Source organism: Lytechinus pictus, chromosome 10 (genome assembly GCF_037042905.1).
Source record: "Lytechinus pictus isolate F3 Inbred chromosome 10, Lp3.0, whole genome shotgun sequence".
NCBI classification, from domain to species: Eukaryota; Metazoa; Echinodermata; class Echinoidea; order Temnopleuroida; family Toxopneustidae; genus Lytechinus; species Lytechinus pictus.
In genome coordinates, this window is record NC_087254.1 from 33,576,917 (window position 1) to 33,600,964 (window position 24,048).

Consider the following 24,048-nt stretch of genomic DNA (forward strand, 5'->3'; position numbering starts at 1 on the left):
TTACTATGGTAACTATCGGAGAAAGCCAACTTGTCAGTGCTGACAACTTTCATGAAACTCTCCCCAGGTCTCTTAGCAACCTGTCTTTGGATAAATACTTTTATGAAAATGAGCAAACTTTGCTGGAAAAAATCAATAATCAATAAATACATGCATTTTCAATGGGGCAGTTGATATGGATTCTAATCTGGAAATGCAGTGTGGAACTACAAGTAATATTTTGAAACCCAGTTGGACTAGGACTGGTAATTTGCATTCTATCGGTATTAGGAATGCATGATGTTTCTATTATGAGACAACGGTACTACAAAGACACTGACAAATGAACAGTAAAGCTGATATAATTATGGTACATCAATATAGAGTATCATTTACTATTACAGTATACTTTTAATATGACAATGTGAGAAATAGCACCAGCTATTACAGTTACATGTGCATGTAAATAATTCAGACCAAGTTTTATCTCTACTACAACAATATAATATGAAAGACAAATAATCAAAACATATATGTTCTGCTCCATCATGACCTATAAATCAAAATATTTTCATCAATATTTTGGTAAAATTCATAAAACAAATCCTATATACCATCAAGTACTGCTAACACATTTTCCATATTAATGTTAACAGGTGATAAGTTGTCAATGTATAAAAATACAAGCAGGGAACGTTTCATAAAATTTTGAGCATTTTTTACTAATAGTCACTTAAATTTCCTCTTGCGTGTGGTATAAAATGCCTCATTGCAATGGCCAAATCATGCTAAAGAGGACAGGCACTACTTTTACATGTCATTTGCACAGCAGCATTTAAACAAAAATTTAGGTCACAAAACCACTTTGTGAAACACCCCCCCCCCTGAGCTGATTGCAAAGTAATAATACCAACATGCTTATATAGCGCATATCACTGCCAAGTGCGTCCCTATGCGCTTAATTGGATATTATTACCCTGGCTTTAGCCTCACAGCCTTTTACAGCGCGTTGGCATTTCAAGGAATAAATCCCTGCCAGGTACCCATTTACCTTACCTGGGTCGAGTGCAGCACAATGTGGATAAATTTCTTGCCGAAGGAAATTACGCCATGGCTGGGATTCGAACCCACGACCCTCTGTTTCAAAGTCCGAAGACTAATCCACTGGGCCACAACGCTCCACACTCCACACAAAGTAAATGTATAACTCCTATGTGATAAATGATATATAATAATTATAGTAATCTCTGTATTCAGATGCTCATTGAAATGAGAAGTTTTATAGCTGATGGAAAGTATGAATGAAAACGATTGAGAATGTGTTTCTTGCATCCAAGAATATACAGAGCGCTTTATGATCTCCACCCAGAGGTACTGACTGACTGACGGATTGATTGTTTGAATTTTTTTTTTTGGTTATATGATTTCTAATTTTTTATTTCTTATGTTCTACATTGTAAAGCACTTTGATATGGATTTCATGAAAAGTGCTAAAAAAAGTTTTGATTGATTGATTGATTGATGAATTGACTGACTGATTTACAAATTGTTTGATTGAACTGATTAACCAACTGATTGATTGATTTTATTGATAAGTTATTAATTGACGATAAGCTAGTTTTCATAAAAGCAGAAAATTAGTGAAAAATATTGGTGAAAATCCATCAAAGAATAATAAAGTTATGGATGTTTAATTTGTGACGTCATATGTAAGCAGCTTCCCTGTATATCATGTAAAATAATTTCTATTAATTGCCAATTTTTTATGGAATATAATTCAAATTCTTTTCTTACAGAAGAGGGTATAAAAAGATGTGTGCAATGGTATATTCACCGCACAAATAAAACCACTTTCAAATATTTGAGAAAATGGCATTTTGGGGGAATTTTTATGACATGGCATAAGGAGCTGCTCGTCTGTGACGTAAAAAAAAATCTAAATTGTAAATATTCATAACTCTATTATACTCTATCAGATTTTCATCAAACCTTCACCAATATTTTTTTCAAATTTTTATGTTATTACTATTAAAAACAAAGTTTTTTATCAGGGTGAACTTCCCCTTTAAACCAGTGAATGCCCTTTTATCATATCACCACTGCTATACTGCATATAGGAAGAACGGTGGATTGCGTTCTTTAATCTGTGTGCACCATGAAGTCACTGCGACTTATATCCTGGTGCTATGTAATGCCACAACAATTATTCCCTGCAGAGAGAAGAGTTTAAAAAGATAAATAGTTTTCTAAAAGATAATTATCATAAGAAAAATAAAGGCTACAAATGATTCATATCATAAAAGAGTACAATATTTCAGATGACACAAGAATAATATGGGAATGAATAAGCCAGGAAGTATTGGTCTTCACCTAAATTCAATTTGAGCTTCTACTGCAATATGATTCATGGGTCCATTATCGCTATCAGTTCGATCCTTTCTGATTACTGGAGATGGCGATAAACTGCCTATTGGCTCCTCGTATGCTGAGAAATCTTGGGTTTGGATGGCTTTTAAACTTGTCATCTCAATCTCTTCCCCACTCTGCTCTGCAATGGGATTGACAAAGCCATTGTCGGCTTTGCTGATCCTGCGCTGCTCGGTGTCTGATAAAGGAATCACTGTCGGATCGAAGTTCTGGCGCGTCAGTGTGCTGTTCCTCTGCGTGTCGTCCAGGAACTGCTTGGGCGCGTCCTGCGGAATGATGTCCGGGTTAGGGTGCCAATGTGACGCCGAGAAGTATGGCTGGAAGGACCTGGTGCTGTCCTTGCCTTTCCCAAACACTGCCATCATGGCATATTTAACTTCCTCATCAAAGATGCATAGGACGACAGGAAAGGCTACGCCTTGCACGATAGCGAACACGCCAAAGATATACTGAAGTTCCGCTAAGACGCTGTACACGACGGAAAGCAGGAAGAGCCACGTTACATAGCATAGGATGAATATAAATGTCATCTGGGAGATGCGTCCTGTTGTCAGCCACGCCCAGGGTGTCTTGGCGCCCTCGTGGCTACCTGACGTGCTGGTGGGTTGTTTGATGATGTTCCGATTGGTGAGGAAGAAAATGACAGCTGTTACAATCAGGCAGGCTACCATGGGTAGGAGGAGGGCAAAGATGAGAGCATAAGGGTTGCTGCCATTCAGGAAACATCTTCAAAAACAAACAAAAATCATAAGCTTGAGGGTGAATAAATTGTATTCACTACAAAAAAAAAAAAGAAGTGATTGCCAAGGAGGTTATAGAACAGATCAGAGTTGTCCTCTTCTGAATTTGTCTGTGCTCTTTCTACACTTGCTTTGCTCATGGAGATTTTTCCTGAGCCTGGTCACATTATTTTGCCCTATGATACAACACATAAAGATATTTATCAGAAAGGTTGTGTACCTCTTTTGAGGACCTCTCCATTAAAAACCAGATGTAGAGGGAGGGGCAATTTATTTCAAGAGATCTTAACAAACTTTGACTAAACTTCAAACTATTCATATCAACGCAAAATGTATACACATGTACTCTTAATGAAAACAAGTTTAATGGGGTTAACATATTATGAACCTATGCATATTTCAACTTCAGCTGATGTTATTGAGACATACATATAGCTTGTAATATTTCAATTATTAGTAGGGTTTTATGTAACTTTACCCCAAACCTCCCCCCCCCCCCACAAAAAAAAAACCAAGGCAAACGCCAAGCGTTGTATCGCCTGCATATTGCAGTCATGAAGAGACTGCATGTCAAATCTGAAGGGTAACATTTAAGAAACTTTGACAGCTTTTCTATTGTAACATTGGCAAATTTGTGTGAATATTATAAATGGTGCCAAGAACTATAGCTCATTAAATAAATAACAGTTTTTAAAGAATAAACAAGTAAAATACAAAATCTGGTTCAGGTATAGAGAGTACTGAGTTCTGAAGTAAAATGTTAGTGTTAAAAAGTATAAAATTATAAAGTTCATGTCACTAGAGGAACAAAGTAGTGTGAAAGTTCATTGACCTTTGACCTTAATCAAATTCAACTCACATTCGAACCCGACCTGCACCTTCAAGAGATGGACCTCTGTTACGAGTTTGGCGATCCCACCTCGAAGCTATAGAAAGTTATTGTGTGTACAAAATAGCATAGTGCCAGTCATGGAAAGTTCATTGACCTTTGACCTTAATCAAATTCAACTAACATTTGAACTTGACCTGCACCTTCAAGAGATGGACCTCTTGTATGAATTTGGCAATCCTACCTCGAAGATATAAAAAGTTATTATGTGTACAACACAGCAGTGCCAGTCATGGAAAGTTCATTGACCTTTGACCTTAATCAAATTCAACTCACATTCAAACTTGACCTGCACCTTCAAAAGATGGACCTCTTGTATGAATTTGGCAATCCTACCTCGAAGATATAGAAAGTTATTGTGTGTACAGCACAGCACAGTGCCAGTCATGGAAAGTTCATTGACCTTTGACCTTATTCAAATTCGGCTCACATTTGAACTTGACCTGCACCTTCAAGAGATGGACCTCTGTTATGAATATGGCCATCTCACCTCGAAGCTATAGAAAGTTATTGTGTGTACAACACAGCAAAGTGCCAGTCATGGAAAGTTAATTGACCTTTGACCTTATTCACATTCAACTAATATTCGAACTTGACCTGTGCCTTCAGGAGATGGACCTCTGGTATGAATTTGGCGATCCCAACTCGAAGCTATAGACAGTTATTGTGTGTACAACACAGCACAGTGCCAGTCATGGAAAGTTCATTGACCTTTGACCTTATTCACATTCAACTAATATTCGAACTTGACCTGTGCCTTCAGGAGATGGACCTCTGGTATGAATTTGGTGATCCCACCTCGAAGATAAAGAAACTTATTATGTGTACAACATAGCACAGTGCCAGTCATGGGAAGTTCATTGACCTTTGACCTATGACCTTATTCAAATTCGACTCATATTCGAACTTGACCTGTGCCTTCAGGAGATGGACCTCTGGTATGAATTTGGTGATCCCACCTCGAAGCTATAGAAAGTTATTGGGTGTACAACACAATTGTTGACGACGACGCCGGAAATAGTGATACCTATGTCTCGCTCCGCTACGCAGGCGAGACAAAAATTGCAAAAAAGAGATGTAACATTGTATGATTCAAAGGAGTTCTACAGACTTACCTTGGAACTGAATTTTGGAAGACAATCGGTGCAGGTGCCAAAGTCAAACATACAACCAACAGTGGAACTCCTGGCATTATAAAAGAGAATGAACATTATGTTGTTACTACTCCCCAAGGAGGAAGCCTCACAGATGTAAAAAGTGTTATTGCTTTTGAACTCATCATCTTCACATTCAATGTCACTATGATAAAAAAAATATATTTTCTCAATATATACCTCAGATGAACTGGCAATATTGCTTTTTTTCTCAGGGTTTGTCCCTTGGTAAAACAGTCTAACCTTTCCCAAATAGTTCCCTCTTTACTTCCTCAATACCTGGTATATTTGTATAGGTACTTAGGTAAGTTCTTGGTCTAACAAAACCACAGAGATCTATGCATTGAACATTTAAGTGAGTCAAAATAAAGAGGAAAGTGAATTTAGACATCTTCAGAAACAAATTAACTTTTCTTACCCCACGATGGCGCTACAGTGTTCAAGACAAACCACTTGGAAGCCACTGCCTTCAACCGAGATGTGTCATAGAATTTAGCTGCAACAGCCACCATAGTACATGTAGAGACAAGGATGAAGTAGTGAAGGATCCCTGCAGCAACTGCACATCCCGTTATCATAGAGGGCGCACTTTGACCAGCAGCAAAGACGAGGTAGAAGATGGCGACAGGAAGGCAGAAGGCAGCCTCAATCCGGTAGAGCTGCCTCTTTCGAAGTTTTCTTTTAAAAAGGAAGAAAATATTCAGAATTATAAATTCAACGATATTGCTTCACCATTTCAAAAATTGATTTTTAGAAAGTCGACATACCTTTGTATCAAAGTACTAATTTCCACAAATGTGTTTTCTCTTCCCTCTGTTATCAATTGTATAACCTATTAATTAAAGGCCTTGCAAGTTTAACTTAGTTCATTTTCATTGGATGAAATGAAGAGTGTGAGAGACTCTGTGTGTGTGTGTCTTTATGTGTCTATGAGTGTAATCTGGATCTTCCCGGTGCTATGCTCAGTGGGTGTGGGCTGGTGTTCAGACCATGTAAACTATATCCTTACTGATTGGCTGCTACCTGTATGGGTAGCAGGAACAAAAGAGAAATGCAAACTATAGCGTGCTAAAGGCATCTCTCTCGCTCTATGATTTTCTTTCTCTCTCTTTCTCTTTCTCCTTCATACTATCTCTTTACATTTTATTCATTGTTCAAAGAAGAAAAGAAAAAAAAAGAAAAACTTTTAACTTACTTAACACAAATAAGTACCAAGAAGCAGGACAGAGCACCAAGAAATGCAATCACTGCTCCGATAAAGACTATGGCATGGAGTCGAGGATACACAAAGGGTTCAGCAGATGCATCCTAGAAAGGGGTACAACATAGAAAAGTATTGTATCACTCATACAAAATAAACTCTCTTTCTATGTGACTGTAATTGCATGTAATTACATTTTTTAATGTACCGTAAATGATTGTGCAAACATCCATTTCAATGAAAATAACTGTCATTTTGAAAATACTCACACGTCTATAAAACTATTTTGACATGTTGAATTTCCATTTGGGCAAAGCCCTACAATATGTACATCCGTAAAATCCCCTATATGTGGGTCCTTCCTGAAATTATGAGTCATTTTTTGTCATTATGAAATTTGTTATACCCTTAAATTATCATGGCTTGAGCATTTGTGAAGTGAATTTATGGAGAAAAATCGGAATCACATTATACAAAAAGGGTGTTTTATAGAATTGCCCATGTGTAAAAATTTGGATTTTCTTTAAAGATATATCTGCTAATATCCCATTTGTAACTTATGCTTCTTTCTATCCAAGTTCATATTCAAAGAAAGATGAATACGGTCTCAAACTTCATAATTCTGACGCAATCTATATTTGAAAGAACATGAAGACATTTTACCTTGATCAGAGCAAAGGTGCCCCTGCTCTCACACTGACACACTATCAGGTCTCCACTGAGCATCTCAGACAGCTGGCAGCCATCTTGGATCCATCCACCATGACCGCCATTAATGGAATCATTCCAGTAACCACATGCTGAAGGCTCTACAGTCTGCACAGTCTGTGATAGATCATTGGAATGAGAGTAACAATAAATACAATTAATTTTACCTCTATCAGCATTTAGCACCGATGCTAACCTGATCAAGAACATTTCAAAGGCTGAAAATCAGTATTGTGGTGAAGAAAATCAGTATTTTCACAGAAATACCAGAGAACAACACATGAACTGAAACTTTAGAATCAGTAATTTGCTTGAAACCACCAGTATTCTCTCTCATTTTCAGTAATAATTACTGAAAACCAGTACTACTGGGAAGCTCTGTATCAGTATAAAACATTTACAATGACTTGGTCTACAAGAAGTTGGTCTACCTCTCTGATGGTCGAATGCCACATGGGCTAAACCCATTCATTCTACTATCAATTTGGTCTTGTTGGCATTTGGTCTACCTAACACTAGGTCTTACACACCCTTGGTCTGACCGTCTAATTCTCATTTAGTCTAATGCCTTGTAGGTCTAATTTCCACTTTGTCACATGAAACCTTGGTTCATGAACAATTCATATAAAAATGAACTACTGGTATGTGTTTAATAGACCAAGAGGATATCAGACGGAATGGGTTTGGCCTACCGTAAATGGAAATTAGACAAAATGATAAATGGGCTAAATAGCTATGAGACCAAATGGTCATTAAAAAAAATAGTTGCAGACAAAGTGGGATTAGACCATGTGGATGAGGCCAGTAGAAGGTAGGCAAGGAGGGTGTGGAACAATTGGCAATGAACCTCTAAAATTACAAAAGGAAAGACTAATGAGAAGAGTGCATGTTTCAAAGTAATCACTAATAAAAAAATGAATGTTTAAAGAATCGGTGCCATGAAGAAGAATGCTCCCATGATAGCCCAAGATGGCAAAAACCTCAGAAAATTATTGTAAAACTCCTAGGCCCGTATTCTGAACTCCGATTTAAATTAAACCATGGTTTAAAGTTGTGGTTTGACTATGGCAAGCCAATTGGGGCACAAATCCCTAACAGTACACGTTCAGTTTATTACCTCATATGACACTCAAATTGTTCATCATTGTTTGGGAATGATAATGAAGTATTTTTCTTCATTATGAAAGCAAAAGGAAACAAAAAAGGTAAAAATAAGAATTATACAATATAAAAAGAATTTTGAAATGTTGGCTCTCCATAATTTTTAGCAGAGTTGGACCGTGGTCTAAGTTAAACCTGACTTCAGAATACGGACTATATTGTAATGAACGTGCAGCAAGAACACAAGTATGAGAAAACTTGAAGGACTAAAGAAATTGACTTAATTAAAGACTTTGACAACTTAAAATCTACTGTGAATTTAATGCATTAAATGCTGAATTATGGGGTTTGTGTGGAGCAAACAATTATGGATTAAAATGTGAATTTCAACATCCCTAATACATATAAATTGCTTGCACAAAACATGAACTTTTTTCATTGACATTAATATTGGATATTAAATCCTTGATAGCAAAGATATTACATTAACAAACAACTCCAGCCAGGGAGTGCTCATTGTTTAATATTGACCCTTTTCATTACCTTTGCAAAAACAGTCTTATTTCAGTTAACTAGATAATCTGTTGTTGTTTTGTTATGTACAACCATACATGATATTATCATTCAATGGCTTTGCTCTGCCACAAACAGACAAGCATTCCATATCATTCATAGTATATTCCAAAGATACAATAGTATTTGTGCATCCATGTGAATAGCGTCTACACCCTTTTGTTGATGCTTTATGAGGGTGTTCTCTTTGAATCATGAACTACCCAAGGTCACTTTGGGAAGTAGGCCTTCAACCTAGATGATCTCTGTAACCCAACCATGACAAATTTTATTTGCATACATGTACAGACCCATATCATGCAGTGTTGGCTTTAATGGACAAAGTACCTAATCTCATAAACAAATGTAATCTAAGTAATAGCAGTCCACTATGCTTTTCTGTCTGTGTTATATACCAGTATTCAGTTTTTATGTTGTACATACCATAGTAATGATGTGCTACTACTAGTACCAAGTTTCTATCATTAATATCACTTCAACATTACATTCCTGGTTGGTATTTGAACATAACAGCAATGAAACATTGCTTTGTATCTTTGTTTCATTAGTTTATTTGTTACATGGTATGGGGCCTTTTGCAGAAAGATTTGCAATCAAATGTAATTCTTAATAGTATCATTCGCAACTTGTTATTTAACCAATCAGAAATGCGCATTTTGGAATTTGATATGATATGTGTTTCCTTCAATAAGAAATTAATATTCATACACAGATTGAATTATAACAAAGTTTTTAAAGAAGAGCTTCAAACCCTATCAAATGGATTAAAGGGAAGAGTATTTCAAAAACTGTAAATCATTAAAAGATCAGAAAATTTGACCTGTGGTGGTGAGCACCAGTATGTACATGTTTGCAGTAAAAGTAAGTAAGTTCATATGTGCAAATGTTAAAGGTTGTTACAGGCCACATCTAAAACCACCCACATTAGAACTGCAAGGTGATTGCTTGACATAGCACCAAGCATTGTGTCTCATTAAATATTTAAAGGCAGGTTTAATGGAATAAGTCATCTCTATGCTTTGCCTCAAGCCAAGTCACAGAATCTATGAGAGGCTTCTCGCAAGTACCGGCCCCTACTACACCCCTGTATATTAACTTTGTTCAATAAAATCACAAATTCATAATAAATGATCACTGAACTCACTGGTCTACTCGTCGTTGTAACTGTACTCCTAACTTGGCCTCTGACCCCTGCCAGGTGAATTGACATGACCCATCCATTGGCAACGACCTCTTGACCCGTCACAGTATGAAAGAGTTTGTCCATGGGGTAGATTGTATAGGTCAGACGTACATCAGACTGGCCTGCAAAATATATGAAATTAAAGTCAATTAAGTATTTAATAAAGATTTTTCTAATCTTGGTTGTAGGTGAATTTTCTGAAGGAAAACAAGAAATTTTTATCGAAGTTCTACTGAAATGTAGCCCCTACCTAAAAACAATGAAATTCTTCATAAGTACTCATTGGAATACTCTATATCGCATTTGGTGTTTTATAAAGCTATTTGTAAATTATGCATGCTGGTGAGCCTTTCGTGGTTGCCAAATCAGATTCTCAATAATTTGTATTTCCATTAACCAGTGGCATAATGAGCCAAAAGTTTTGAGGGGGCTAGATATGGCATATCGCATAAAATTCATAAAAAGTTGTGAGCGAGCACCCCCCCCCCCCCTCGAAGTCCCCTGCCCCCCATCTGTATGCCAGTGCCATCAACTAAAGTTGAAATTCATTTTTTATGGGGGGGGGAATTAAAAAGTATTTGACTGCAAAGATTTTTTTTAAGATTTAATAACATTACAGAAAACTCTATCCCATTATGTAAAAATAAAATGGGGGAAATGTGGGGTATCTCACTAAGCACAAGAAATGGTCCCCTATCATGCATAAAGACATGCATAAATTATGAACAGGTTTATAAAATGGCTCCCTTGATTTATTTTTATCTAATGGTCCAGATTATCTTCCGTTTTCAATCATTTTGTTTGAATTCTCACTTCCACACAGGACCAGTGCTTTACATCCCAAAGAAGATCACACAGCATGGGGGAGGCCATTTTTTTTTTTTGCTTTGAAAATCAAGACCTGAAATTTGATTGAGACAAACATGAAATCAATCTCATCAGTCTCTGTCTTGACTTTCACTTTCATATCTAAAAGTCAATTTTAGGACTACATGGTGAACCACAAACCTTTCCCACTTTACTTCTACAACTGATTACCTGGAGCGGGTAAATCCCCAAACTGGAAATGCAGAGAAGCTGTTGAATCCTCGTCATATATCAACGTTGGATTTTCATAAAAAAGTAAACTGCTTTCACTCCCTGAGTTAGGTTGATCCGCATCAAGCCTCAAGCCATACCAGTTAAAATTGAGGGAACCCTGCTCAAGCCTCCGTATACCAAGGACAACGTTGGTGGAGGTGGTGGTGAAGTCCAGACGATCGTTTAAGTGGGTGATGGCCAGGATGCTTTCGAGGGCGCTGTTGATTCGGGAGGACGAGAAATAGAGGGTTTCGGCTTCGACTAAGATGGACGTATCGACATCTAGGGCCAGGCTGAGTAATGTGCCAACTTCTTGGAGGACCTTCAATTAAAGAAAAATCAACATGATTGTTAGCCTTCATGAATCATACAGAATACTGTTTTAAATGTAATAATTGTCCTTCCACTTTTTTTTATTTCTCACACATGGTAACATCGGAAATTATTCCACTTGATATAAAAATCAAGATATTCTCAAAAGATTTGTTTCAAAGATTAATTTGCTCTTAACCACCAGATGCAAGGATTTACAATAATTACATTTGTAACAGGCGATCTCTGACAAAACTGTTCATGAGACACTCACCTGATATTAAATAACCACAAGAAAATCTTAAGTCAACTTATTTCATGTTAATTGGGAAAATGATCTTGGTATGTTAGGCCTAAAAATTTGGGTTTCTCTGTTGCTCAGTTTCAATATTGCTATTCTAAATCATCATTTTTGCATCCTCCTCCCTCAAGATTTGTTGCTCTGTTTGAATAAGTCTTACCAGCTTGGGTGCATCCAAATCATTTTAGTATTGTATTGTTTATTACAATGTACATTCAGTTTTAGATTGTTTACCCAGTGAGCTCCACTAAACCAGGGAGAATTTCATGAAGAGTCTTGTCAGTGATTTTCACTGACCAATTCGGTCTCAGCCAATCAGATGCAATGATTTCAGTAGCTTATAACATTTACTGTTCACTTCATGAAACACTTTCCTGAACTGTCCATGGTAGCCACGTAGAAGTTACATTCTCACCTCTATAGAAACATTTCCTGTCTTTGCTAGCGCTTCCAGAATTTCAGCAATGGCAAGGATGCCCACACTCGTGATGTCACCACTGTCTCTCAACAAAGCAATAGCATCCCTGATGACGACCAGGTTTGGATCATTCTCCATAGCATTGGTTATCTACAGGAAAGTGGTATTCAAAGGAGAATCAGGCACAGGATATAAAAATATTGGGACTGTTTCATAAGGAAAATTATGAAAATTACAACAATTATAACAATAATACTTGATTCTTTTATAGCACATTAGTATTACACATAGCAGATTGATTGTCCCTATATGTGCATAAGATATATGAAGAGTCTAAATCAATTAATAAAGTATGCATGACTTAGTGTACAAATGGTGAACCTTTCTTTTGCAAAATGAGATACCCCCAATATTCCACATTTTAATATAATGGGAGTGCATTACCTATAACTGAATTTGAAAAGTATAAAATTCAAGATTCAGATGCTTGTGACCTTTGAGATTGTTGTTCTACAAAGATTTAAGCTGATAGGAATCAATTAACTGAGAATCTGATTTAGAGCCCATGAAAAGGTTGCCAGTTGTGCATGAATTCTTTTGTCACTTACCGGTACAAATAATTTTTATGAAATCAGGTGGGTGTTTTATAAAGCTGTTCCTAAATTAACAGCGACTTTTAGAATGACTGGTGAACCTTTCTTACACACTAAATAATCACCAATGAACATCTAATGGTGAATATCATTTACCACAAGGTTCACCAGTCATTCGTAAAATCACTCTTCACTTACAAACAGCTTTATGACATGGTTCCCAGGTGTTACAGATAGCATTTATGAAATCTGGTATTATCTGGGGAAGGGGGGGGGGCAACATCTGAAATGAGAACCTAATGTTAATATGCCCATTTATCTATATCATACACTAAAGGTCAAGTATGAAAGGAAATACAGGGAAAAATCTGGTTAAACATAATTCTGATTTTGATCTATCCAGAGAATGAAAGCTGGGATATAATTGTATGATTAATTTTACCAAGAGGTTACCCCTCCCCCCAATTAAGACTGGTGACCAACCTGTTCACTGAGCTCTAGTAGCTCTCCTTCCTGTGTAATTGATCCACAGTCACTACACATAAACTGAGCCTAGGCTGCATGACCAGGTTAATCTCTAGATCCACGATCTATTTTAGACCTTACCCCCCCCCCATAAAGACTGGTGACCAACCTGTTCACTGAGCTCTAGTAGCTCTCCTTCCTGTGTAATTGATCCACAGTCACTACACATAAACTGAGCCCAGGCAGCATGACCAGGTGAATCTCTAGTTCTATTTCAGAACCCCTCCCCCTTCCCCACCCCACCCTTAAAGACTGGTAACCAACCTGTTCACTGAGCTCTAGTAGCTCTCCTTCCTGTGTAATAGATCCACAGTCACTACACATAAACTGAGCCCAGGCAGCATGACCAGGTGAATCTGTTTTTCTACTACAGGTACGCACAGCCACGGAAAGCTCACCAGCTGCATGGGAGAAAGAGGGAGAGGTTGTTTTTTTTTTTACTTTTATTTCTATTTTCTTTCTTGCACATGATACAACTTGATCTGGGGGCCGTAACACAAAGGTTTATGAAATGACCAATCAATATCCTCGTTGCATGCGCATTTTGCTAAGTAGACTGACTATGAACCAATCAGAATTGTTCTTTGAAATTAGCGATCAATCGCTAACCTTTGTGTTACGGGACCCTGATCATAATACATCACATGTTCATACACTAGAGTACATGGCCTAGTGGGCAATTCATAACGCTGTTTGTAAGTTACAAGAGACTTAATAAAGCACGACTGCAACCTTTCATCCTTGTAAATGATATATTCCTAATATAGACCGACAACTCCAGTCTCTGTTTTGCCGGTTGTTGTCTTGCTTAACGACAACCAAAAATGAAAAAAATGTTTAACAAGTGGAATGCCTCTGGCCGTCTCACCTGCATCACGCGATTCAATATAGCAGCAGTGCTGATTTTGAAAACTACTATAACTCGCACAAGATGTTCAGTGATACTTGGTTACTCTTATTTCCACGTTTTATGAACTAGACCAATACACTTATAGAGATATGATGGCAATTCAACAAATACCCCCAACGTGGCCAAAGTTCTTTGACCTTACATGACCTTTGACCTTGATCATGTGACCTGAAACTCGCACAGGATGTTCAGTGATACTTGATTACTATTATGTCCAAGTTTTATGAACTAGACCAACACACTTTCAAATTTATGGCTGTAATTCAACAAATACCCCAATTTGGCCAAAGTTCATTGACCCTAAATGACCTTTGACCTTGATCATGTGACCTGAAACTTGCACAGGATGTTCAGTAATACTTGATTACTATTATGTCCAAGTTTCATGAATCAGATCCATAAACTTTCAAAGTTATGATGGTAATTCAACAGATACCCCCAATTCGGCCAAAGTTCATTGACCCTAAATGACCTTTGACCTTGGTCATGTGACGTGAAACTCATGCAGGATGTTCAGTGATACTTGATTAACCTTATGTATAAGTTTCATGAACTAGGTCCATATATTTTCTAAGTTATGATGACATTTCAAAAACTTAACCTTAGGTTAAGATTTTGATGTTGATTCCCCCAACATGGTCTAAGTTCATTGACCCTAAATGACCTTTGACCTTGGTCATGTGACATGAAACTCAGGCAGGATGTTCAGTAATACTTGATTAACCTTATGGCCAAGTTTCATGAACTAGGTCCATATACTTTCTAAGTTATGCTGTCATTTCAAAAACTTAACCTCAGGTTAAGATTTGGTGTTGACGCCGCCGCCGCCGTCGCCGCCGCCGCCGCCGTCGCCGTCGGAAAAGCGGCGCCTATAGTCTCACTCTGCTATGCAGGTGAGACAAAAACTCCTGGAAGCAGACGGATTCCAGCTGTCCAAACCCTTTGTAGCTGACCTTTAGCACCAAGAACATACTCCAGTTGTGTATAACTTTAAATGAACAGCTTTATGAATTATCCACCTTGGATGCATATAAGTGTTATATTAAACTTACCCCTTTCAAAACCCACAGGGCATCTCTCCTCTGTGCCTTGGCTGATCCCTACTTCAGTTACAGGAAAGGTCAATGTACCTTGAGACGTGTGCAGAACTTCTCTTAAACATACATCCACTGATGATAGAAAAACAAAGAAAAATTGCATTTATCATCAGGATATGACATTTAATGTTCATCTTGCGCTGAGCATATTATAAAAATTTCAGCTTCACAGCCATAATATTGGCAAACAGTTACTGGAGATTGAGATTTTCCATTTACTGGTTAAAAACAAACAGAAAATCTGTTTTGGTTTATTACTCTTCATGTGAAAATTCATTGAAGTTACCATGGCAAGACAAATATCATGTTTTGCTGTGTACATTTTCTATGACAAAATGTGATTTCCATTTTAGATCAAGTTCTAAACAGAACCACAGGTAATCAGAAATGGAAAACCATTATTGAAACATAACATCACTGTCCCTAAATTAAAGCTAGAATGCTCATGAAAAATGAGGTTAAAAGACAGCTCAGCATCAAATGTTAGAATTCACTTACTATTTTTTTTAATGAATAACTATAGAAGTAACTGTCAAACTTCCAATTTCAAGTCAATATCTCCAGCACCCTATAAATGAACATAAAACCTCTTAAACTATTCACAACACTTACATGTATTAATGTCTCAACTAGTCAACTTTTGATAATTCTAAATGTATAACTCTGAATGTAAATCAAGATATATGTAAACATTGCACTAATAGTCTTTGGACTATATAATTGTATTTGTTTTATAATTAATAAACCAAAATAGGATTGAATTCGGTGGATTCACAATACGGTGCATCATCTATCAGTACCAGCGGACAGGCCAAAATTTGCAATGCATCATGGGAAAAAGTCGACATCTGTTGTGCGTGCGATTATTCAGCTCTGGCAGACATAGCTCGACCGGATATGCTGTTTATCAGGGTCCAGGAGATGGTAGAGAAATTTGCCCACATATTTCTTTGCGAAATTAAGACTGTTTTGGGGGTGAATTCTTGCCATATGGTTTCAATTTTTGAAGCACTAGCACTGTGCGCAGCCTGCGCACAATGTCGCCCCGAAGTTACAAAATATGTCCTGTTCGCTGCAACCGATAGATGGCGCACCATATTGTGAATCCACCGAATTGAATAGTGTGATTCACCTGTTTCAGATATAGTGATGACATAGAACAGTGTAGAAATATCTGGCATCAGGGAATCCTGGAAGAGAGTTCTAAGATCACCCGGTCTCACACCATCATTGCTTGTACTGACGATGATGTCCGCCTGGAGGGTGATGTCATCAGGGAGGTTGGTTATCATAGACGGTGGAGACGAGGTGATGGAGATGAAACGGACAACCACCACATCATAGAAAGTCAGGGAATCCCCCCTGGAGGTTTCAAGATGACTCTCAACCTTGAGGAAATGGTAAATCATCTAATAATAATCTGGAAAGCAGCTGTCAACATAAATTTACAATTACAAAACAAATTCTACTAAAATGAAGAATAATCATAGAAATGAGATTCATATTTGAAAGAAATTTTGCCTCTAATAATTCTAGCTATCTAGAAGGAAATTGATTAGAAGTATTACACAAAAAAAGAAGGGACATTACAGCTTAGTGACATTTGGTAATAAAAATACATTATATTCTTCCTCTAACAATATGACTGAAAAAATAGAATTGTCATCAATCATTTCCATTATCACATCTAAAACTTGGTTCCTACTTCCTCCTTTGAAAATGTTTTATTTTATGTTCTTGTTGTTCAGGAGCAGCACTACAAGAGGAGGGGGACAAGATGGGTGACCCCCCCCAAAAAAAATCTTTAAGTAGTGAAAAAAGGGAGAAAAAATTAAAAAAAAGAGGAAGAGGAAGAAGAAAAAAAGAAAGTATCAAATTTATGGAGAAAGATCTGGGCCTTGCAACTCTACATTACACTTATTCAAATGAAGGGGAAATTATCACATTCAAGTCAACTTGCCCCCCCCCCCCCCACCCTATCAAATGCACATTGTTGTTACTTATCTTTACCTCATCTTCAATTTCAATGGCCAAGGTTCTATAGCGACTGGAGGAGGCATCTTCCAAACTAGACTGGTACTCATAATCACTGGCTAAGGCAATTCTAATGTAGAATTTATGGTCGTATCTGATTTGGGTCACTGTGACCGTGGTGTTCCGATCTGTCACATGGTCACAAGCTGTATCCTGGAATGGATTGGAAAAAAGTTAAAAGATATCATTGTACAGTTACATAAGTTAATTGTTTTAAAGTTACTATTTTTGCTCATCATGAGACAATTTTAATCCGACTTAAAAAAGGACATTGCAAACTTGGCAGTGTTCCAAATATAAAGGCCATTGCTATCTGTATAAAGTGGCATACTAGCTGATATACAATGTGGCAAAAATATTCAGTTGCATGAAATCTATTCCAAAAAAGTTTTGAAAAGTGACATACATATGATTAACATGACACAACTCATTGTGAAACTTGAATGTTGTTCACCAAGTCCTTGTTTATTTTCATCGAAGCCAATATAAAAGCTTTGGTAACTTAGGGTCAAATCAATAATGTAAATTATCATCATCTAAAGCCCTGTCTAAAGTCTAACAGTCCAATGTTACAAATGTGTGGTGACCTTTGAACCTTTCTTTATGGAAATTCACATTTTTAATATTAGGTAGGCCAATTTAGTGTCTTTTCTCTCTGAACACTCATTTAACTAATTCATTTAGTGATTGAATATTAGAATACCATAATTACTTTTTATTCAAAGCTTGAGAAGTGGTTTTTCATATCAAAGAAAATAAAACACCCACATATTTTGGTTACACTTTGTAATTCCGAAGGTTCATAATTCCGAAACACGTAAATTGCCTATACCTCGATGTTCGTTAATCCGAAAACGAAAAAGGGTGCGTTAATCGGAACATTTGTGGCGTTATTCCGAAGGTTCGTCATTCCGAAAGTTCGATAATCCGAAAACGAAATAAGGTTCGTTGTTCCAAAGGTTCAATAATCCGAAAACGAAATAAGGTTCGTTGTTCCGAAAGTTCGTTAATCCGAAAATAAAATAAGGTTCTTTATTCCGAAGGTTCGTTAATCCGACAAATGAAAACCGGGAAAGCAGAGGCAGAGGCAAGTGGGGGGGAGAAACACCGTTGCTGTTCAATTGTTATGAGGATGGGAAGGCAAGGGCGGCCGAACAAATTTTCGTTTGGGGGGGGCAAAGCCAAAAATGAAACTCATACGTCAAAATGGGCACTTTGGTGATATTTTCACCTTGAGATTATCATCTGTGTGAAGTCATTGTGTGTTTCATAGTACTTAAGTAGAGAAAAGCCTTTTTGAAGTGACTTCTGATTATGGAAAGATGTATATTTTGGCTCTTTTTTTCGTGAGAGTATAATGAGCGAGCGGCTTGGAAAAAAATTCAAAGCTGAAGTTGTAAAACTCGTTTTTTAGGGTCAATTATTCTTCAAATGGCATTATTGCGAGGTGTTGCGCGAGCGTGAATCACAAGCTAAAACTTTAGGGCATTTCAATAAGAAATGAAAATTCTACTGTCATTAAAAAGATGTGCATCTAACTAAACAATTAACACGAGCGCAAAACGGGAGCTTAAATATACTGACCAGAAAAGGAGCCTGTTAAAGAATGCATTTAGTGACCTCTTTAGGATACATATTTCACCATTTGAATATTATTGAGAGTGCGAAGCGCGAGCTGAAAATTTGTAATATTCCAGCCTGAAAACTAATCTAAAATGAGTATTTTATTTCGAAAAACAACACGTTTTTTTTTGGAAAAGGGGAATTTCCCATTTTGGAAAAATAGCATTTCCCTGTTTTTTTTTTCTTTTTGGGGTACAAGTGCCCCCTGCCCCCCCCCCCCCCCCCAGCGGATCCAACTTTCGCTAATAGGGGGGGCAAAATTTGTTTTCACCCATATTTTCCCTGATCGGCAGCTCAAAGTTGATTTTTGTTTGTTTCTTTGAAAGGGTAGTCCTAACAGTCAATAATTAGCTTTATTCCTATATAAAATAAAGTAAATATGTAATAACACCATAAGCCCTTTTTAATTAATGCAGCGCGAAGCGCAAGCTATATTTTTTTAATTTTTAATATGATAAACAATACTTTTGTGATCTTCAAAACGAGATGCCAATGTAACTAGATAATAACTGCGAGCAAGAAGCGCAAACAGAAATTTTAAATATAAGCTCTGACCTGATCTAAAAGGGACATGTTAAGGACTTTTTGCAGTTAGCCATGAAAACGATGCATGTTTCAACCAGGGGCGGCGGAACGTATTTTCGTTTTGGGTGGGGGGCAAAGTAAAAAAGGGCACTTATATGCTATTACTATTATTGCATAATATCGTGTTATCTTGTAATGACAACACCGTTTTTGTTACCAAAATGAATTCAATTTCATTTTCGGAAATACGAACCTTATTTAATTTTCGGATTAACAAACCTAATTTCGCTTTCGGACTAACGAACCTTCGGAATTACGAACCTCATTTCGTTTTCAGATTAACGAACCTTCGGAATTACAAACCTCATTTCGTTTTCGGATTGACGAACCTTCGGAATTACGAACCTCATTTCGTTTTCGGACTGACGAACCTTCGGAATTATGAACCTCATTTCATTTTCGGACTAACGAACCTTTGGAATTACAAACCTTATTTCGTTTTCGGATTAACGAACCTTCGGAAATACGAACCTTCGGAATAACCGAACCTTCGGAATAACGAAGCTTCGGAATTACGAATGTATATGTATGCGCATATTTTGAATAAGCACCCGATCCAAATAAATTTTCACATAAATTGAAGAATTAATTAAAGTGATAGCTGGATTCTGCACGAAATCACAGAGTTCAATTTTGACTTTTTACCAATGAATAAACAGAAAATGGAAAAATCAATACGGTATAAAATAAATAGATATGATGTATGTAGATCTAGTCCTTTCGTCTTCAACCAGTTCATGATGATCGACCTTCATCAACTTAACATAGGGGCCCGTCTTACAAAGAGTTGCGATTGATCCAATCAATCGCAACTATGGAAAGCCAGCAATTTCAACATATAAAATGCATGTTTGTACAAAAAAAATTCTAGATATGAATGTATATTCATAAATTCATTGATTTCTTGACAATTTGGTGCGTCTCCTTTGTTTACAAAAGACATTTTGCAATTTTCTGTAGAAGAAATTATGACACTGATGGATTTCCATAGAGTTACGATTGATTGGATCAATCGTAACTCTTGTATGACAAGGCCCTGATGTTTGCAAGTTAATACGACTGAGAGAGTAAGCCTGGCACCGACAGAAACAAAAAACACATAGGCCAGTATTCACTAAGGTCGACTAAAGTTATACCGGGGTTAAATTTAGTCGGGGGTTAACTAACACCCGGGTATAAAGTTAGTCCACCTTTGTGAATTCGGGCCATAGAATCTAGAATTATATCTTAAAGTTAACATTTTGCCTGTTTTCATATTGATTGATGTAAAGCTACTTGCAGGATTCCCACATTAGGTTCAGTTCTGGACGCATGATCTTCTGTTCCTCGACTATGTCCAGTTCCTGGTGATATAACGTGATGTCTGAAGAATTGGCACGGTCCAGGGGAGGAAACTTATCATCAAATTTGAATTCTGCATTACGCCACCAAAAATAAATCCTCTTTTCAAATTGTAATACATCCTTACTAAACTCTAGTCTCTACTATACAAGCTCAGATAGACGATTCAATAAGTTACAGATTCTCAATTTAAAAAAGTTCTAACATACCCATTACATGGCAAAGACGCGGGCCTGACTTTTGACAAGTGCATGCAGGCACCTTAATTAAGACAAAGTGAAAGCTGGACTTGGCGTGAAAACACAGAGTTCAGTCTTGACTTACCAATGAATAAGCGGAAAATTGACAAATCAATAGCAAATAAATTAATGTCATATGTAGATCTAGTCCTTTTGTCTTCAACCGGTTCATGATGACTTTCATCAACTTAACATCTGATGTTTGCAAGTTAATACCACGAATCCTTCACAAGTACAGCTGCCAGTGCCACAGCACTGGTGCAGACAGAAACAAAAATTATTAGCGCTTCTCTCCCAGTTTATATTCACGGGACCCCAAGCCAAGCACGTTCAAGTTGGTATCCGTACCGCACCGACACAGATGTTGAAACTCTGCAAATTGTAAAATTGTTATCGGAAAACGAATAAAATGACAAGGATAGTTCCTATACTAGTCTACACTAACTCATTCAACGGAATATCATCACAATACATCTCACCCACTTTGTAAACCAATTGTATTCGTGTTTTCTTTTCAACTTACCCGCTGAAGCAAGACACCGCATTTCTAGCTATCCATGGTTCGTGTTTGGACAGACTTTCTTCAAGAACTTTATAATTGAATTTCTCTCTCTCGATTTAATTTTAAGTATATAATTTCTCATTGTTTCATACCCCGGGTTTCTACCCTATAACTTATTCATTATGAATTTATAAGTGAAATTCATTTCATGTTTACAATGATATCAATTAACTATTCACTCTGAAACCGGGGTCTGAACCCGGGTCTGAAAAGGATTTATATTGGTGTGTTATTTGGTCACGGTTAAAATCCCCGGTAAAATCCAAACTAAAGGGTGTGGCGTGGGCGTCTTCCACATGCGTCATGGCTATATTGGCCTATATTTTCTACAGCACATTCTTGCTGAGATTTGGAAATAATGAGAGCATGGGCGGCGGAACCAGCCAACCCCACCCCCCCCCCCAAAAAAAAAAAATCACATAGGATAAAAGAGTGCCCTCCGTGAAGTGACACTTTTTTTTCTTTTTTTTTTCACTTCTGCGCATTTTCAGTTCGTCCCCGAATTTGCCCAAGTTGATTCTCTTTAATAGTTTTCTACTTCTCTGTATAAAAATGTTTCTTTCTTGTACAAATGTTTATTCATATTTTGATATTTAATATATGTTCTTATTTTGAAATTCGGAAAATGAATAAATACATGTACAGACACTGGCGTAAATCCCGGGGGGGATGGGGGGGGATATATCCCCCCCACTTTTCGAGAAGGGGGGGATGGCCTGTACAAATATCCCCCCCAGTTTTTAGGAAAGAAATGAAAAAAAAAATCACAAGAGATAATTGTTTTATTGGTGAAAATTCTTCCTAAAATACCGCTTAACAAATAAAACAATATTATTGAATCATAAAATGCAAATAAACTTGAGAGCCAGTTCACCATTTCCAAACGAAATACTTATGTCTTTATTATATCATTGAAGAGAAACCCCCGTTTCTTCCAATTCATCAATGTTGGGGTCTTTGGGAAGGGATTAAGATGGAATGTCAAAACATTTTGAATGTAATCTCGAATAAAACCATTAACCATCATGGGGTAAAAAAGATAATAATATTGGAGGGTATATATTTGCCATATGGACATACAGTGGCGTAACTACGGGGGGGCATGGGGGGCACATCCCCCCATCGGCTGACAAAAAAAAACGGGGAAAGTGGGAAAAGGAGAAAAGAGGGAGAAAGGAAGAGAAGCGAAGTGGGAAAGAAGAAAATATTATTCATTATAATGTTATATTATATTATAATTATGTTATGTTACATTATACATAAGAAACATTTTTATCATAACTTCATGAAACATAATTTGCCCAGGGCCTACGTCTTCATTGTTCCTGGTGCTCGCATTGTCTGTTTAACGAGATATATAATCATGTTGTACTAAAACATCCCGTTTTCAAGTCAATATAAACGAAATATATTTCCTGGCACTTGAGTTATCGTTGTTTTACGTAGTTACATATGTTTCTTTTTCATGACTCAAAAAGTGATTGCCTCATGTTAGGGTCTTCGTATATATGAAACATTTCCTGTCCGTGATTACGTTCGCATTAGTTGATTGGTGAGATATGTCTGCTCTTCATGAATTCATAAAATTAGTCCTTAAAATGTCCCTTCTTCTAATCTGAATATCAAAAATTTTCAGCTCGCGCTTCGCGCTCGCATCATTTGGTTAATGAAATACGTATGTCCTAGTTAATTCCTACAAAGAAACCTCAGAATGCCCCACTTCAGGTCTGAATTATCTAAGTTTTCAGCTCGCGCTTCGCGATCGCATTGTTTAGCGAGACAGGTACCTATCATGTTTACACAAATTTGATTATATAATGTCCCTTTTTAGGTGTGAATATAACAAAATTTCGCATTATTTGATTAGTGAGATACATATCCGTTTAATGCCGTGACCTACGTACGGTACGCCACTGTGGACATATCAATGACAATTCCTTGCATATCTGAAAACATGATTGCAAAAAAATGCCAAAATATTTCAGTCATCCCCCCCCCCACCCATCAACACGGATTTACGCCAGTGTGTACAGATAAAAAAAAAAAAAACTTCACATGACTGTCATAACCGTGATTTTATTATTTTAATATGCACCGTGATTTAAAAGAAAATCTATTAAGATAATCTATATTGGATGTTTTATTAATTATTGATCGATAAAGTTTGAATGATAAATTAGTAAACTGACTGACACATTCCTGTATTTGATTAATAAAAAATTGAAATATTAACTGATTAATCAATTAATGCTTTCTCGGTCTAGTTTTAGTTTGATTAACGAATTTGTTAACTGATTTAAAATGGCTATACAGATCGGTTAAGTAAATAATTAAAAAAGAACTTGGCAAAAAGAAGCTGCTGAAAACTGCTTATCTAATAAAAATGGAGTAAATTAGAAAGTCAAATGCGGCCTAAGCTTTCGGCAAAAAAAAAAAAAAAAAAAAAAAAAACATTTTGCCTCCGACGAAGATT

General features: G+C 36.9%; 1 protein-coding gene across 1 annotated transcript; it reads right to left on the reverse strand.

The window, feature by feature from the left end:
- Positions 1-344: 344 nt before the first annotated feature.
- On the reverse strand, positions 345-21,478 carry LOC129269519 (adhesion G-protein coupled receptor G6-like). The gene is made up of 13 exons (XM_064105894.1): positions 21,099-21,478; positions 17,202-17,378; positions 16,324-16,579; positions 15,147-15,263; positions 13,449-13,585; positions 12,064-12,216; positions 10,994-11,357; positions 9,917-10,077; positions 7,054-7,215; positions 6,385-6,497; positions 5,608-5,867; positions 5,151-5,220; positions 345-3,132 (listed from the first exon to the last, which is right to left on the reverse strand). The coding sequence occupies exons 1-13, from the start codon at positions 21,195-21,197 to the stop codon at positions 2,346-2,348; spliced, it is 2,856 nt and encodes a 951-aa protein (XP_063961964.1). The 5' UTR covers positions 21,198-21,478; the 3' UTR covers positions 345-2,345.
- Between the last annotated feature and the right edge of the window lie 2,570 nt (positions 21,479-24,048).

What these genes read in the sequence shown, in the direction of transcription:
- LOC129269519 (XM_064105894.1), bottom strand. Translation starts at nt 21,197, where the DNA reads ATGAAAGTCATCATGAACCGGTTGAAGACAAAAGGACTAGATCTACAT. An exon ending in AATTTTCCGCTTATTCATTG is followed by an intron (nt 17,379 to 21,098) that starts GTAAGTCAAGAC and finishes AATCCATTCCAG; the next exon opens with GATACAGCTTGTGACCATGT. An exon ending in TTGGTACTTATTTGTGTTAA is followed by an intron (nt 5,868 to 6,384) that starts GTAAGTTAAAAG and finishes CCTTTTTAAAAG; the next exon opens with AAAACTTCGAAAGAGGCAGC.